Genomic DNA, 17,385 nt, shown 5'->3' on the forward strand with positions numbered 1-17,385 from the left:
CACCCCAATTGAAGCAGTTTCAGATGGATGTACATTGTGTCTTAAAGCTCACTTAATTCTTTCTGAAACTTCAGCTATAAGAATACTAAACCTTGTTGCCAAATCTATGAAATATAATATAAAAATATTTTTTTTTAATCCCACACCTTTAACTCCATCGCCAAAACTTTATTGAAATCCCTCGCTAAAGGTAGACTCACTATCGGCTGTGACTGAGTCCTTCTGTATTTCTTAAATACATCACATCTATCACTTATCTCCTCTGTAAGTTTAGCATACTCTCCATCCTTTATTCCTGCATCCCTTAGCAAATTTTCTAACCTTTGTGAAAAAGGGTGGGCAAACTGCAGATGCAATTTTAACACAATTTGTTTTTTGTCTTCTAAATTCCTATCCCAATGCTAATAACACTTCTTTAACCTCCTTAGTATAAAAGTTAGGTTTCATTAAAGGAATACAGTAGTGTCCAGATTGCATAAATTGTAAATCCACAGGTATTTTAAATACAATGGCCTTGTCACTTTCCATGTCCAGCTTCATCTGCGCTTTCTTCATCAATGGTCTGCTCAACATTAATGGCATTTCGCTAGACAGTACAGCCGTGCTGATGAAATGATTGACTCCAGCTATCTTACAGGGAATCACTACCTTTGTTAAAGATTTTAGCGTATTATCATCTCCAAATCTAAAATGGGTGGAACTCTCAAATTCTTTAACTCTATTCCAGTCCTTGTCACTTAAGGAGTCCAGGTAGCAATTTAACCAGTTTATTCCACAGACTGCAGATGTGCATCCGCTATCAAGCACCGCACAGTTGAACGACTCTGCGGCAAGACATTCATCACCGGGCTGAAAATTGTAACTAATACAATGCCCTCTCTTTGGTCAATATCTCCATCCTCTTCTTCCAAGCTTTCTGTCTCATGCTTAATTTTGAACACCTTATTATATCGTTTAGGGTAGTTCATTGCATAATCGTATTTTGAATCGCATCTAAAACACCGATTTACTACACCCTGGGTATTTCTGGGGTTCATTCTTTTGTCGTAAATCTCTCATTCTTTCCTCCTGCCATAATTGTCCAATGTGTTTCTGTCCCCATTGTTTCTAGTTATAAATCTCCTTTCATACTGATACCTGCACCCTGTTTCTAGACAACCTCGCCATTCCATTAACATTGTATCCTCCATTTTCTGACTTACAGCCAAATGACTCATTTGTGGCATGAACACTACCAGAAAGGAATGTTTTCCAAGGAATATATTTTTAGAGCTTCTGACATCTGTTCTAGCAGGGTGTGTGCCTTTCTGCAAATTTAACTCTCGTTAGAACTGGAAGCCTATCCATATTCGATAATATGGCACAGTCTAATAACTTGAACTTGGGGTATTTCTAGGCAGAACTTTTGCAATCTTGCACATAGTCTACTGAATTCCATTATGTAATCTTCTATGGAACTTTCTAAGTTTGTCAAAATCGGACCATGCTTCGTAAGCATTTAATAAATCATCTTTTTGATAGATCTTATCCATAAAATCTAGTAGTCTTTCCAAACATTCGTCCATGTCCAGATGCTCAGGCTCCAACTCCGAAAATGCTTGGCATCTTATTTTGCTCTTGTATGGCAATGAAAGTGCAAAGCCCCATTCCCTGTTTTTCCTTCGGCAAGTGAGTAACTCGTGTCCACATAGTTATTTCATCCTTCCATTACTCATAGGGTTCATTCTCAGAAAACATCAGTGGGTAATCATACCCCGAAACTCTACATTTTGATTCAGCCATTGTCCTTTCTTTTTGACTCCAAACCACTCTGCTCTTAAAGTTAACTCCAAATACAGTCTTTTATCCAAAGAAAGCTTAGTTTCCAATCTTTTACTTATTCTCTGCTACAAATGTTAAGTGCCAATAGTTGTTAGAAATGAAGACTGAAACCAAGACAGACCCTTCAGACAGAGTCATATTGCCTGTCATAAAACTCTCCACAGACAGCTTGAGTCTCAGCTCTTATCCCTTTTATACAACCAAGTGGGTACTTAGTTAAACAACATAATAATTAGCAATTGAACTTCTTTACATGTTTCCTTCCCTAATAGTTAACCCTCCCTCCCATGCTTTCTGGTGCATCAATATTAGAGAACAGAGAAAATGTACATACTGGGGGGAATCTTAACCTACCCCAATTGATGGGAAAATAACCATATTGGATCAGTCAACTAATTTTACCCTCTGTAAAAATTGGATGTGATTATATGACAGACATGCGACCCAAACTGCCTGGGGCATCAGGTTAACATAACTTCCATTCTCTCTGAGCTAGTTCTGTTGTCAATATAGTTCAATGGAATATATTCCTTTTAGCATGGTTGCATTGTACTTCTTTGTTACTTTACAGTGCTGAGGCACTATTTCTTTGGTTGTGACAGAGGTGAGAAGAATTTTTTTTCTCTCAGAAGGTTGCGTATTTTTGGAACTCTCTTCCCCAGAAAGCGGTGAAGGCAGGGCCATGGAGTATTTTTAAGGCAGAGGTAGATAGATTCTTGACTAATTAGGGACTCAAAAGTTATCAGAGGTAGGCGGAATGTGGAGTTGAGGCCACAGTCAGATCAGCCACGATCCTATAGAATGGCAAAACAGGCTTGAGGAGCCAAATGGCCTACTTCTGCTCCTAATTTGTATGGTTCACTCAATATTTCCCATTGTCTCAGCATGAAAAACTCCTTTCCCTTCGCACCATCACAAACCCAGTTGGTATAAAATAATTTCACAAACCAGCAGTAATGACAGTGAAGCTATTCATTTTTCACATATCCACGTATCAAATAACTGATTCAGTGCTTAGACCTCAATAAACATCTTCAGTAAAGAGGAACATGGAAAATGTATCCTTTATCTAATGTTGTTTGGAAGGTCAATTCCAGCTGTCCCTTGATTCAAGGATGTTTGGAAAGTAGCTGTGGTTCGGCCCACTCTGCTGAACACACCATGTCTTTGTCAGACTGGATTTAAAAATCCTAAAATTACAACTGGATAAGACCATTGCAGGAAGTTCTCGCTTAATGTTAATTGATTCCTGGGAAACATGATGTCATGTGGAATAACGTTATGCAAAACAGTCTGTCTGTGAATACAAGGCTCTAATTGGAGAGCGACTTTAATGTGAAATTATATTGTGTGGAACAACACTAAGCGAGGGCTTCCTGTATTATAAAAGTATTAACAATTGTTTGTAACTTCGGTCTTAGCTTATTACAATTGCTAAAAGTAAATCAGACTGACAGCTATAACTTACACATGTTGTGCATATAAAGGACAGCCTGACACCACAAGAGTTTATAAGGTAAATTGACTTTCATGCTTCACACATTTAATTGTGCAGTAATTTTTCCAAAAGTTTCTTGCTGTTGAGTATTGACTGCGTTTGGTTAATATGTTGCATTACATTTAACTTCCATTATACTGTAGGAGTTCCAGAATTTTGACCCAGTGATAGTGAAGGAACGGCAATATAGTTCCAAGTCAGGATCGTGTGTGACTTGGAACTTGCAGTTGTTGGTGTTTCCATGCATCTGCTGCTCTTGGCCTTCTAGCTAGCAGAGGTTGCGGGTTTGGAAGGAGCCTTGGTGAGTTGCTGCAGTGCAGTTTGTAGATGGTACACACTGCTACCCGTCAGTGATGGAGGAAGTGAATGTTTAAGTTGGTGGATAGGGTGGCAATCAAGCGGGCTGCTTGATAAAAGGAATGGTGGAGAGAGAGTAAAAGAATCACTAAGAGACCAACAGGAAAGATGAGAGCACAGTGGGGATTAAAAGAGCGGCGGCGAGAGAGCAAGAGAGTCACTGTGAGACCAAGGTCTCCAAAGAAAATCAAAGTGTGACATCACAAGAAGCCAGGTAAGTATTTTTCTCTTTTCTATCGAAACTAAGATATTCATTTCAAATTAGGATCTGGGAAATTATGAAGTTAAATCGGGTTACTATAGTAATAAGTGAATTAAATAAGGTTTTAAGCTCAGGTCAGATCTCGAGGTATTAATTGAAATTAATAGTTTAAACTGGGCACTAGCTAAATTATTAAAGAGGGAATAGAGGAGGTTTCTTTTCCATCATGGAGTGGCACCTGCGACCTGCTGTTTGCAATTCCTGCACCATGTGGGAACTTCCAGACACTTAATGTGTCTTGAGACCCATGTGTGTGGGATCCGTCTTCAGCTGCTCTAGTTAGAGCTCTGGATTTCCAGGCTTTTTGTGGGGGGCAGTGGGGGGTGGTGGGTGTGGTGGCTGGAGTCAATGTGGAATATCAGAGATGATGAGAGATTCCTGGATCATACATTCCGGGGGTAGTCACTGTACAGGCAGTGAAAGTTCATGTTAGTAGGTGGGTGGTCATCAGGAAGAGTAGGAAGAGGCAGCAAGTACAGGAGTCTTCAGGTGTGTGTGCCACTCTCAAACAGAAACTCAGCGTTGGAGACTGCTGGGAATGACAATAGCCTGAAGGAGAGCCGTCCAGACCATGGCAGCAATGGTCAAGGGACTGTACAGGTGGGAACAGCAGAGCATCAAAATGCTGCCGTTATAACAAATTCCAAGCATTTCTATAACTGTGTATCTTGCATGGAGTATTACCTCCCTGGTTCCAGTGTAAAGGGCATCATGGAGAGGGTGCAGATGATCCTGCTGGGTGGAGCAAGTGAGGCAGGAGTTGTGGCACACATTGGTACCAAGGACATAGAGAGGACAGTCATCGAGATCCTATGCTCAGGTTTTTAGGAGATAGTGAGGAAGTTTGGAAGTTTAAAAAGTAGGGCCGCAAGGGTAGTAATATCTGGATTAATTCTAGTGTCATCCACTAGCATGAGTAGAAATAGAAAGATAGTGAGGGGCAATGCATGGCTTGGAGCATGGGGCAGGAGGTAGAGTTTAAGGCTCTTGGGGCATTGGGAGCAGTTCTGGGGCAAAAGGCATCTATTCAAAAGTTGCACCTCAACAGGACTGGGATCAGTATCCTTGTGGGGAGGTTCACTAATGTGTTTGGGGAGGGTTTAGACTAAATTGGCAGCAGAATGACACCAGCATATTGAAATAGAAAAAAGGAATAAGGTGCATAAAGGTAAAATACTAGGCAGTGTTGGAGAAGGGAATAGTTCCATGTAAGATAGGAGAGGACCAAGTGGAAATAGTAAGTTATTAGATGGATTCAGTGTATGGATGAAAGTAGTGAAATCTAGATCAGGGTTACTGTGCATATGTGAATGCGCAGAGTGTAATAAATAATATCAGTGAGTTACAGGCACAGATGGCCATGTGAAAATATGATTTAAAGATGGGCTGGACTGACTTTCAGATATTCCTGGATACAAGATGTTCAAGAAAGATGGGAAGAAAGGAAAGGGGGAGGGGTGGTAACATTGATTAAGGAGAACATTGCAGTGCTGGAGAAAGAGAATGTCCCAGAGGGGCCAAGGAGAGAATCTATTTGGCTCGAGCTAAGGAACAAAAAGGATGCAATCATATTGCTTGCTGTAGTCGATAAGCCAGCGACCAGTGGGAAAGATGTAGAGCAACAAATTTAGAAGGAAATTATAGAGAGGTGGAAGAATTATAGAGTAATTATCATGGGGGACTATGATTATCCAAATATAGACTGGGGTAGTAGTAGTTTAAAGACAGCAGATGGGGGTGGGATAGGGGCAAGAGAACCTAGCATGCATTCAGGAGAATTTTCTACAGCAGTATGAGTCCAGTTCTATGGGAAATGAGGTACTGCTAAGCCTGGTTCTTGGGAATGAGGTGAGCCAAGTGGATCAAGCGACAGTAACTTAGGGGAAAATTTAGGGGACAATGATCATCGTGTCATATGATTTAGGTTGGTTAAGGACAGTAGCAACATGGATATGACATTGGCTGAGTAGCCAGAAGCTAGGAGTAGTGGTTATTGGATGTTTTTCTGATTGCAGGAAGGTTTGTATTTGAGTTCCCCAGGGGTCGTTGTTGGGGCTTTTGCTTTTTCTGATATATATTAGTGACCTAGACCTTGGTGTACAGGACACAGTTTGAAAATTTGTGGATGATACAAAACTTGAAAACACTATAAACTGTGAGGGGAATAGTGTAGAACTTCAAAAGAACATAGACAAGTTGGTGGAATGAGCAGACAAGTGGAAAATGAAATTTAATTCAGAGGAGTGTGAAGTGATTTATTTTGCCACTTATCAGCCCAAGCCTGAATGTTGTGCAAGTTTTATTGCACATTAGCACAGGCTGCTTCAGTATCTGAGGAGTTGTAAAGGTTACTGAACATTGTGCAATCATCAGTGAACATCCCCACTTCTGACCTTATGATGGAAGGAAGGTCATTGATGAAGCAGTTGAAGATAGTTGGGCCCAGGACACTACCTGAGGAACTCCTGCAGTGATGTCCCGGGCCTGAGATGATTGACCCCCAACAACCAGAAGCATCTTCCTTGGGGCTAGGGATGATTCCAACCAGCGGAAAGTTTTACCCTTGATTCCCATTGACTTCAGCTTTGTCAGTCTCCTTGATCTCACAGTCTCCTTGATTGGTGAACTGCTGCCTTGATGTCAAGGGCAGTCACTCTCACTTCACCTCTCGAGTTCAGCTCTTTGTCTACATTTGGACCAAGGCCCTTATGAAGTCAGGAGTTGAGTAGCTCCAGCAGAAACCAGGGTATCAGTGCTTATTGCTGTGTAAATGCTACTTTATAGCACTGTTGATGACAAATTCCATCACTTTGTTCATGATCAAGGGCAAATTGATGGGTGGTAATTGGTTGGTTTAAATTTGTCCTGCTTTATGTGGACAGGACATTACTGGGCAACTTGAAAGTCAGGTTCACTGCTACAATGCTCCCCTTCCCCCCACACCACCAGCCCCCACCCTATGCTCTTGGCATAAAGGTTGTTTTGAGTTTTGTAACCTCTGGTACAAAAGAATATTATCTTAGAAAATATTTAGAGCAATTTTCCAGAAAGGTACTTGCTGATGGAAGTCAGTTCAGGGATATACAGAAGACTGAGTGAGGGGGCTTACTAAGGGACACTGGAAGACTCACCCTGATGAGTCCCACTGAGGAGTGTGGGATTTTATCCTCAAGGCTATATATCTGCTGGGACCCTGGGATAACTTAAAAATAGCTTGTAAAGCATTTTTTCCATTTAGTTAATTAGTTACTGTGGAAGTACCTTTTCTTTAGTTTGGTTTATTAATTGACTGTTAAGTAATGTGTAGTCTAAGTTGATTTTAGTTTGATTGTTACAGTAGAAGTATTAAAATGTGAACTCCTGTTGTATGATTCCTTCCATCGGTCACTGGGAAATTCATATTTTTTTTTAAAAGTTATTGCTCTCTACGGGGACTGTAACACCTGAATGTGTGCAGCTTCATCATCTCTCTCCAGGACAAAGCAGCTCGCTTGATTGCCACACCCCATGCCCCCCACAACCACCTTAAAAATTCACTTTATATGAATGGAGATACCACCTGGTAAAATGTATGTCTCCTTTAATACATATTAATATCTTCCTAGATGTTTTCTTTGATGAAAGAATTCCCAGAGTGATCATTGCTAAACAGAAGGATAATATTTCTATGGCCTTCATTTGGTGATGTGTGGGGGAGTTTTAACATGTCCTGCCTCAGCTCACTACACAATATAAACATGTAGAAAAACAGCACATCAACACAAAAGCAATATGCAGTAGGAACAAGAAAAGCTGGAAATACTCAGCAGGTCAGGCAGCCACTGTGGGGAGAGAAACTGAGTTAATGTTTCAGATCGATGAACTTTCATCAGAATGCATCATAATGATAGAATATCGTGTAACTTGTTCTTTAAAACATAGCTGCCATAATAGACAAAGAAAACTAGTAATCCCGTTAAAGGACTTCGTACCTCTGTTGCTAGCACAAGCCCAAGTAAATACAAGACCAAACAAACGATAATTGTCACATACAAGCGTTTGCTTCGTAGAAATGTAGGAAACTCATCCTGAATGCTTGTTATAATTGTTTCTGGTGAAAAAAGAAATATGGAATGATATCAATTACTAACTGTCACGGAGAAAACCAGAAGAAGTCATCTCCACTCCTCCACTCTGCCCTCCCACCGCCCCTCACCCAACCCCCTTCCTCCTGGACTTAGTACAATTCAAATTTAGGTTGGCCAGACTCCATCTGAGATTGTTTGGAAAGAGAAATTATAGTGGGCATCATTGCACGGAACTCTAATGCCCTGTACTCACACTGGACTTTCCTGCTGCCTGCATTCCCCAGAATCAGTGATGTGGCAGAAGAAAAACCCCAAAGGCATGACTTCCTAACAAGATGGCTGAATGTCTTCCTATGGCTCCCCAGCTTCACCAAGAGCGAGACATGTAACGCACAGTGGAAAATGCACGCAGCATTAGCTGGCATGACTACAACTGTCATAGGAAAGCCAAGGGGGCACTGTATCTGGAGGGCCATATTCATCGAAGGAAACTCACAGTACCTCATCTTCTTGGGCCATTGCACTTGCTCCCCTCTCTCTCAGTGAGCACTTTGTCACAATTTACATTTACTCAATTGATCTAGCTGTGTCAACTTGGGGACTGGGGTGTGCCTTGTTTTGAGGTGAACAGGCCTCAGGCTTGTTTCCTGCTTTTCCACCCATCTAAAGCAAAGGTTTAGTGAACAAAGTAGGACTGAGTAGGTTGAAAGTTGTCTCACCAATTGCTGGGTGATGCACGGAAGGTTGGATCTAGCAGGATGGACTAGTTTGAATTGAATTTAGGGTGAAGGAGATTGCTGAGAGAGGATGGGACAAGCCAAAGAGGTATCTGATCTAAAGATAAGGGTGGCAATTGTTAAAGTTAATGCACTGCAGATCAAGGAACCCATGTAGGTCAGTGGTAATGGGACTCAATGGCAATTATGATTTTGTGTGGGATGACATACCGTGGCAAAGTTTTGAACAAGTTAAAATTTATGGGTGTTGGAGGATAGGGAGTGAACTAGGATAGAATTGATATCTATGATGATAACAACAACTTGCATTCAGATTTAATATGTAGTAAAACATCCAAAGTTATTTCACAGCAGCATATTCAGACAAAAATTAACAGAGCCAAACAGGAGATGCTTGGACAGGCACCAAAAAATTTTGGTTAAAGAGGTGGGTTTTAAGGAACATTTAAAGAGGAGAGGTAAGTAGAATATAATTTTAGAATGGTTATCGCACAGTAGGAGGGCTATTTGGCCAGTTGTGACCATGCCAGCTCTCTGCAAGAAGAACTCACTCAGTTCAACCCATTTCCCCACCTTTTCACTGTGTCCTTGCTATGTTTCTTTCTCGAGGTAATTATGCAATTCCCTTATGAAAGCCATGATTGAATTTGCCTCCACCACAGTCTCAGGCAGTGCATTCCAGATCCTAAACACTCACTGCATAAAAAAGCTTTTCCTCATGTCACCATTGGTTCTTCTGCAATTCATTTTAAATCAGTGTCCTCTGGTTCTCAACCATTCTGACAATGTGATCAGTTTCTCCCCATCTATTCTGTTGAGATCCCTCATGATTTTGAACACCTCTCTCAAATCTCCTCTCAATCTTTGCTTCTTCATGGAGAGCAGTCCCAACTTCTCCTGTCTCTCCAAATAAATAAGTGAATTCCAGGGCTTGAGCTCCAATGGTGGGGTAAAGAATGTCAGGGACTCACTAGAGGCCAGTACTGGGGGAGCACAGATATCATGGAAAGTTGTACAGGTAAAGGAGATTACAGAGATAGGGCGGGGTGAAGCTTTGGGAGTTTGAATGTAGGAATGAAAATTTTAAGTTTGAAGAGCCGGCCCATCCGAGTCCGCTCTTCCTGTGACCTCCTCAGCTCCAGCTTCACAGGCCGAGGAGGGTGCCACTGCCACACAGCAGGACCCCAAAAGCAGGCCGGGGCCCTCCAAGTCTCAGCCCTGCAGAGGGCACCAGCCAATTTCATCACAGACAGGGCGTCACAGTAAGCAGGCTGTTGCCACCTCTGGGGTGTCCAGGGAGCAGCAAGACATAGTGGCAGGGTTTGGACAGTTAAGGAGAATTAGTTGCACAGCCTGACCATGGGTGTTGATCACTTGAACATACTGTTCACTATTGTCAATAAACTCCCAAGAATGTCTCCCTGCTTGTGGCTCCTTGTTCTGATGAGCAGTGTTCTTGTTACTCAGTTGTGAAACCTTTCTGCAAAAGATAAAAGGCAGGTGTCTCAGTCCAGGGCCTCTTCCCTGTGCTCTGTGCAGCCTTCAGACCACAGTGATGGTCCGGCCTCACACTCCCTGGACACATTACTGATGGCTGCACCTTGACAGTGCTGGTCATTGCTGACAGAATGTAGTGGGCAGGTGCCACAGAGTTCTCTCATACTCTCTGTGTGCTCTCAGCACCTTTAAGGTGAGGTTGGCCCCCATCACAGCAGCATCTGTGACCAGTGATGCTCTGAACCAGCTCCTGAAGGGCTGAGGTGCTGAAGGCAGACACAGCATCAGATGTGTCTAAATTTTCAAGGCTGCGTCTCTGAGATGTCCCTGATCATGGAGCACAAGTGAGCTGCCCTCGGCCAGACAGGAGTGAAATATTCTCAGAGGCTATGTGAAGATCTATGGCGTGGCTTCAATGCATGTTGTAATCATCATCCTGCGACTCAGTGACTATTAGGGCCTCCACTGCATCTCCATGACAGGAGCATTTTCACAGAGGGTATTGGTGCTGAGATAAGCTTTCACAACTGCAGTGAGGATCTACGGGGACACCTCACTGCATGTTGTCATCATCCTCCACAAATCTGGCAGCTATGAGGGCCTCCCAAGTGTGCCTGCCTCGTCTAGCCAGTGCGAGAGCCTCATCCCTGTCGTCATGATCACCGAGGACCCCCTCACCCTCATCCCCATCAGTGTCCTCCTCATCTGAGGAGACATACAGCTTCTTCCTCTGCTCCTCAGCCAGCTCCTCTCCCCATGGCAGCGCCAAGTTGTAAAGAGAGCAGCAGACGACAATGATGCATGACACCCTCTGCGGACTGTATTGCAGGGCTCCACTAGACTGGTCCAGGCACTGGAACCGCATATTCAGCATCCTGATGGTCTGCTCCACCAAGTTGTGAGCTGCTGCATGAGCCTCATTATAGCGTCGCTCTGCTGCAGCCTGAGGCCACCGCACAGGTGTCATCAGCCATGGCCCCTGTGGGTAGCTCTTGTCTCCAAGCAGCCAACCCTGGAAGACTGCAGAGATCTGCGAGTGATTCAGTATGTAGGCATCGTGCACACTCCCTGGAAATCGTGTGCATACCTGCAGGATGCGTTTCTGGTGGTCACACACCAGCTGCACGTTCAGTGAGTGGAAGCCCTTGCGGTTGATGAAGTTCACTGAGTGTAGCGATTGAGCACCACATGAATGCAGTCAGTTGCACCCTGCACCTATGGAAATCCCGAGATCAGGATGAATCCAATGGCCCTTTCATCCTGTCCTGGTCCCAGGTGAAATGCACAAAGTTGTGTGCCATGGCAGGCTCAGAAAATTCCACCCCTTGCAGCAGCAGATGAACTGAGGGCAGAGTCAAGCAGTGTTCTGGAATTGGAAGTGGGCAGTCTTGGTGATAGATTTTTGTTAGCCAAGGGTATTAATGGAAAAACATCAAAGTGAAATAAATGGCTTTAGGTATAGATGCCAAATAACTAACTGAATGATGAAGCAGACTCAAGAAGCTGACCAGTCTACTCCTATTCTTTAGAAGTAGGACAGTGTTGCTTATGGGTTCATCAAGTGCCTTCAGCAGCTCTGAAAATGCAAGATCAAGGACCAGATTTTCATCCATCCGTGAATGTGGGAATGGAATCGGGAGAGGAAAAATTTTTTTGCTGCAAATCTGAATTTTCGGTGCCTTCCCAACCCCACGCCACTTTCGTATGGCCATTTCATGGGCTGGGAATGGCCTGGGATTTGATCCGGCATGCACATCAGCTGATATTGGGTTCATCGTTATATGGCCCTGGAGAAATTTGTATTTCCTGTCTCCCAGTGTTTTCATCAAGTAGGGAAGATTTTGGCAGGCTTCAAAAAACCCATTGGTTAAGGGAGATCGTGACACTTGGGAGAAGACTGCTTAGGAGTCAAGAACATTCTGACAGTATTAAATGGTTTGACAGCTTCATGTTATTAGGCTATTAGATGCTGTATGATGTTAAATATCTTTTTTGCAATAATTGACCATAGGGCTCTGTCCTGTAAAGGTAAGTTGACTTTTACATTGACCAGCATTGTGTAGGTGTTGAGATTGTTATAATTCCCATAGAGATAACTTTTAAAAAGAGATACGAATTGCCCAGTGACCAATGCACAGGAATCGCAGAACACTTCACATTTTGAGACATTTACTGTAAACAACAAACTAAAATCAACATCAACTAAATGTTGCTTATTAAGCAACTAATACACTAAGCTACAGAAAACATATTCCTCAGTAACTTAACACAACTGAAAACTCTATGCCACATTTATAAGTTAAGGCACATTCTCAGGAGAGACGCAGTGTTGTAGTTAAACTTTCTGCCCGGTGGTTCAACAGGTTCTCTTCTCCTTGCCTCATCAGAATGGTTCTTCCAATGTCCTTCTAAACAAAGTCCCCTTCACTCAATCTTCAGAGCATACTTGAACGGACTTCCAGCAGCAAAGTACCCTCTTAGTGATTCCTTTGTTTTAAACTCTCCACAGTTGAGATTTCTTCCAACAGGCATTCTGTCCTCACCAGCCTTCTGCTTGATGATTAACCCAAAAGCAGTCCTTGTCTTCTGCCAGGCATAGCAACACTTGTTTTTGCTGTTCTCCCCTAAAGATTCCCTGGGCTACTGCCTCTGATAGTCCATAAGTCTAAATAGCAAGAACAGCTGCCTTCCCTTTGTGTTCAGGTGTTAATACTGGCACTTTACTTTCAATAAGTTTCAACCTGGCCCCCTGTCCCCATTGCAAAACCAGGTCACATGGGCTGGCCTCTGAGCAGACTTTGTATGAGGTTACATGCCTCTCTCCACTATTCCATTTTATATTGAGTTAAACAAGACCGTTTAAAATATAACCATCTTATAAAGACCAGCAATTATTACAAGATGCATTAAGAGTACTTTTCCCATTTGTGACAGCGCTACTATGCATACAAAACTGAAGAAAACAGTACCATGATCTGAAGTGATTTCAATATCCAGAGCCCTATTTCATTTGAAAAAAGAACTTCTGCAGCTTTCCCTCAGAGAGGAAAAAAAAATTAGACACTTCTTCCTGGGTTGCTTTGAGTGACAGGACATTCGATGTATCTTAGGCGAAACAAGGGCCACCTGTTCTTGCAGTTTCAATAGATTCCCTTGTTTGTATTTTAATGGTTTGTTTTGATACTTGTGACATTGTGAATGCTTGGCTGAATTTCAAAATCTATAGAATCACTTATCTCAGAAGGGGGCTGTATTCACCGTTTGATAATTTTAAGCCGTTAACAAAGGATTAGCTGTCTTTGATGTGGTTTCTGAATAGGTTTTTGTTTGTTTTTACAACAGATAGACCACTTGAGGGAACTTAATTTATTTTTAATGGCATGATTATTTTTTGTGACCACTGCGAAGATATTTCTTGAGACCTACCCATAGTGGATATTGATTCGCTGCGGAGGATACATGGGGAACATAGAAGAGGCATGGGGAATATGGGGGGGAGAACCATGGGAGACATGAAGAGGCATGAAGTTGGGAGGGAGTGAAGGGGCATGGGGGTTTGGGTGAGGGGTGAGGGTTGGGGGGGCAGAAAACCTATATTGGAGAGTCGGGTCAACCTTCTAACCACCCCAGCTTGGCACCCATACTACACCAATGCTGTCCTGGGAGTAGGAAAACTTGAATTCTCTGCATGTCCATGTGTCCAGGAGACAACAATATGGTGCGTATGGGCAGAGATGACAGGCTTGGGTTTCTGAAGTTGGGAAATGGCCTGACTCACATTTCCTGAGCCCAAAACAAAAATCCAGCCCCAGATATTGGTAGTAAGATACAAACAGCCAACAGTTGCTGAATGCTCCAATTTGTACAGGCTAGAAGCAATTGGTTTCCTGAGGCTCAAGTTTGGTGACCAATAAAACACAAGCCAATACTAGGCAAACAGATCATTTCAGCATCTCAGTTGATGAGATATGATTGCTTACAATGGCTGGTGCAATAGTATGAAAGATCCAAAATTTTGCTCTCCCTGTTACTATTTAGAATTGCTCATATCTGTTCACATACAAGCTATGAAGAAATCATTAAAAACAATGCATTGAACGTGTCATTTAACTAACTGATTAGGCAGTATCCTTCTGGGTAAATAGGATGAAGATTAAATTAATACAAATGACACTTACCTACAATTGCAAATTGACTGGTCAATCCCATGGTGATAATCATGCCGAAAAATATGACGGACCACAGAGGGGAAATTGGAAGATGGAGAAGGGCTTCTGGGTATGCTAGGAAAACCAATCCTAAACCTAGAGAGTGGATAAGAATGATGTGGTGTTATTAACAAGATTCAGGATCATAGGCCCAGTTTATATTTTTCCCAACCCAGCTGTAATGGGGTCTGATTACCATTACACGCCACTAACAGCCCTATCCCTCTCTGTCACCATGTTTACTGGGTCCTTCTGCCAGGCATCTAAGGCTGGCATCTGAATCAGCCAGGCCCCTCCATGCACATGCACAAGCTAATCACAGTTCCTAGGATGTCCCAGGGAGCCCAGGGGAGCCAGAGTGCTAACTGGCAGCATAATAAGGAAGCTCCAGCCATTGACAGGAACAGCAACCTCTGATCAGTGGCAATAGGCAAGATACTCTGTCTCACTGCCCATCTGTGCTATGTCTGCCATTAAAATCTACCCCAATGTCAACTGGCATCGTTCATTGCTGAATGGAATGGAAAATATCTCCTCCAAAATATTACAAATTTTGTTTGTGGCATAATATTGCCATTAGGTCCAACATTAAGAGTGATAGTAAGTCTCGGATCTAAAACAAATCAATGCAAATAGAAAAGGGACATTCAGGAAATATAAATGCATCAGAATTTTATATTCTATGTTCAAATTGGCTAAAGAGAAGGGGTCAGATTTCCTCCGCCTGCACCTGCCTGGAATGGAGTCAGAAATGGCTAAAATGGGGGCCCCTCAGAGCGAGAATTTCAAACTTACCCTCCATTCCTGATCCATGCCATCTTCCCCAAGTTGGGAAAAATGTCAGGTCACAGCCCCACACGCACATCCTGTGAGACCTAGAGGAAATTTGAATTTCATCCCTCACAATATTTTCATTGTGGAAAGTGGAACTTGGAAGCCTGCTAGGTATGTCAGCTTGTGAACCTTTTGGGAAGCCTGCTGAGTAGTCGGGAACCTTTTAGGTAAGTTTAATAAGTCTTGCCACTATCCTCTCATATCCTGCTTGCCCCCTCCATGTCTCTTCATATCCCCCATGCCCTCTCATAGTCCTCCATCACCTCTATGCCCTCTTATATCCCCATGACCTCTCCTTGCCTCTCATATCCCCTCTATACCATATTCCCCTTCCATAACCCCCATGCCTTATCAATGTCTCCATACATCCTTCATACCAATTCTTACAGTATCCACTATGTACAGAACAAATGAGCCCTATAGTAGCACTTGCAAGTCTTTGAAATGATCCTGAAACTGATAAAATAAGTGAACAGACTTTAGAAAATTCCTTTGTAAAAAACTGCTGGTTTTTCAAGTTCATAAAAGTATCAAACAGAACCATTCATCATACCCAGGAAAAACATTTTAATCCTCTTAACAACTCTTAATCTTCAAATAAACAAACAGGCATTGCAAAATCACAAAGAAAGAATAGAAATAACATCCAGCCTTGAATGGTGGTGGACTATTAAATAACTCACTGGAGGAGGAGGCTCTAAAAATATCCTCATCCACAATGATGGGGGAGCTCAGCACATCAGTGCAAAAGATAATGCTGAAGCATTTGCTACAATCTTCAGCCATAGGTGCCGAATGGATAATCCACCTCGGCCTCCTCTGGAGGTCCCCAGAATCACTGATGCCAGTCTCCAGCCAATTCGAATTACTACACGTGATATCAAGTAATGGCTGAAGGCACTGGATACTGCAAAGGCTATGGGTCCTGACAATATTTCAGCAATATTAATGAAAACTTGTGCTCCAGAACTTGCCACACCCCTAGCCAAGCTGTTCCAGTACAGCTACAACACTGGCATCTACCCGGCTATGTGGAAAATTCCCCAGGTATGCCCTGTACACAAAAAGCTGCACAAATCCAATCTGGCCAATTACAGCCCCATCAGTCTACTTTCGATCATCAGTAAAATAATGGAAGGGGTCATCAACAGTGCTAATAAGTGGCAATTGCTTAGCAATAACCTGTTCACTAACACCCAGTTTGGGTTCTGCCAGGACCACTCACTCCTGACCTCATTACAGCCTTGGTTCAAACATGGGAAAAAGAGCTGAATTCCCGAGGTGAGGTGAGGGTGACTGCCCTTGACATCAAAGCAGTATTTCACCGAGTGTGGCATCAAGGAGCCCTAGCAAAGCTGGAATCAATGCAAATCAGGGAGAAAAGTCTCCGCTGGTTGGAGTCATACCTAGCACGAAGGAAGACAGTTGTGGCTGTTGGAGGTCAATCATTTCAGCTCCAGGACATCACTGCAGGAGTTCCTCAGGGTAGTGGCCTCAGCCCAACCATCTTCAGCTACTTCATCTTCCTTCCATCATAAGGTCAGAAGTGGGGATGTCCGCTGATGATTGCACAATGTTCAGCACCATTTGTGACTCCTCAGGTGCTGTAGCAGTCCATGTCCATTATTCAGGCTTGGGCTCACAGGTGGCAAGTAACATTCGCACCATACAAATGCCAGGAAATCACCTTCTCCAACATGAGAGAGTCAAACCATCACCCATTGATGTTCAACGGCGTTACCATCACTGAATCCCCCACTATCAACATCCTAGGGGCTACCATTGACCAGAAACTGAACTGGACTAGCCATATAAACAGTGTAACTTCAAGAACAAGTCAGAGGCTAGGAATCCTGTGTTGAGTAACTCTTCTCCTGACTCCCCAAAACCTGTCCACCATCTGCAGGGCTCAAGTCAGCAGTGTGATGGAATATTCCCCACTTACCTGGATGAGTGCAGCTTCAACAACAGTCAAGAAGCTTGACACCATCCAGGACAGAGCAGCCCATTTGATTGGCATCACATCCATATGCATTCACTCCCTCCACCCCGAAGCACAGTAGCAGCAGTGTGTACCATCTACAAGATGCACTGCAGGAATTCA

General features: G+C 43.1%; 1 protein-coding gene across 1 annotated transcript in view; it reads right to left on the reverse strand.

Annotated features, from left to right (window-relative positions):
• Positions 1 to 7,816: 7,816 nt before the first annotated feature.
• Positions 7,817 to 17,385, reverse strand: part of LOC121282436 (sodium- and chloride-dependent neutral and basic amino acid transporter B(0+)-like) — a 66,458-nt gene continuing 56,889 nt past the window's right edge. The window contains exons 9-10 of the mRNA XM_041196148.1: positions 14,418 to 14,543; positions 7,817 to 8,028 (exon numbers count right to left, since the gene is read on the reverse strand). Coding sequence (XP_041052082.1) covers positions 7,817 to 8,028; positions 14,418 to 14,543 — 338 coding nt within the window. The remainder of the gene's footprint in view (positions 8,029 to 14,417; positions 14,544 to 17,385) is intronic.

Source organism: Carcharodon carcharias, chromosome 9 (assembly GCF_017639515.1).
Source record: "Carcharodon carcharias isolate sCarCar2 chromosome 9, sCarCar2.pri, whole genome shotgun sequence".
In the NCBI taxonomy this organism is placed as follows: Eukaryota; Metazoa; Chordata; class Chondrichthyes; order Lamniformes; family Lamnidae; genus Carcharodon; species Carcharodon carcharias.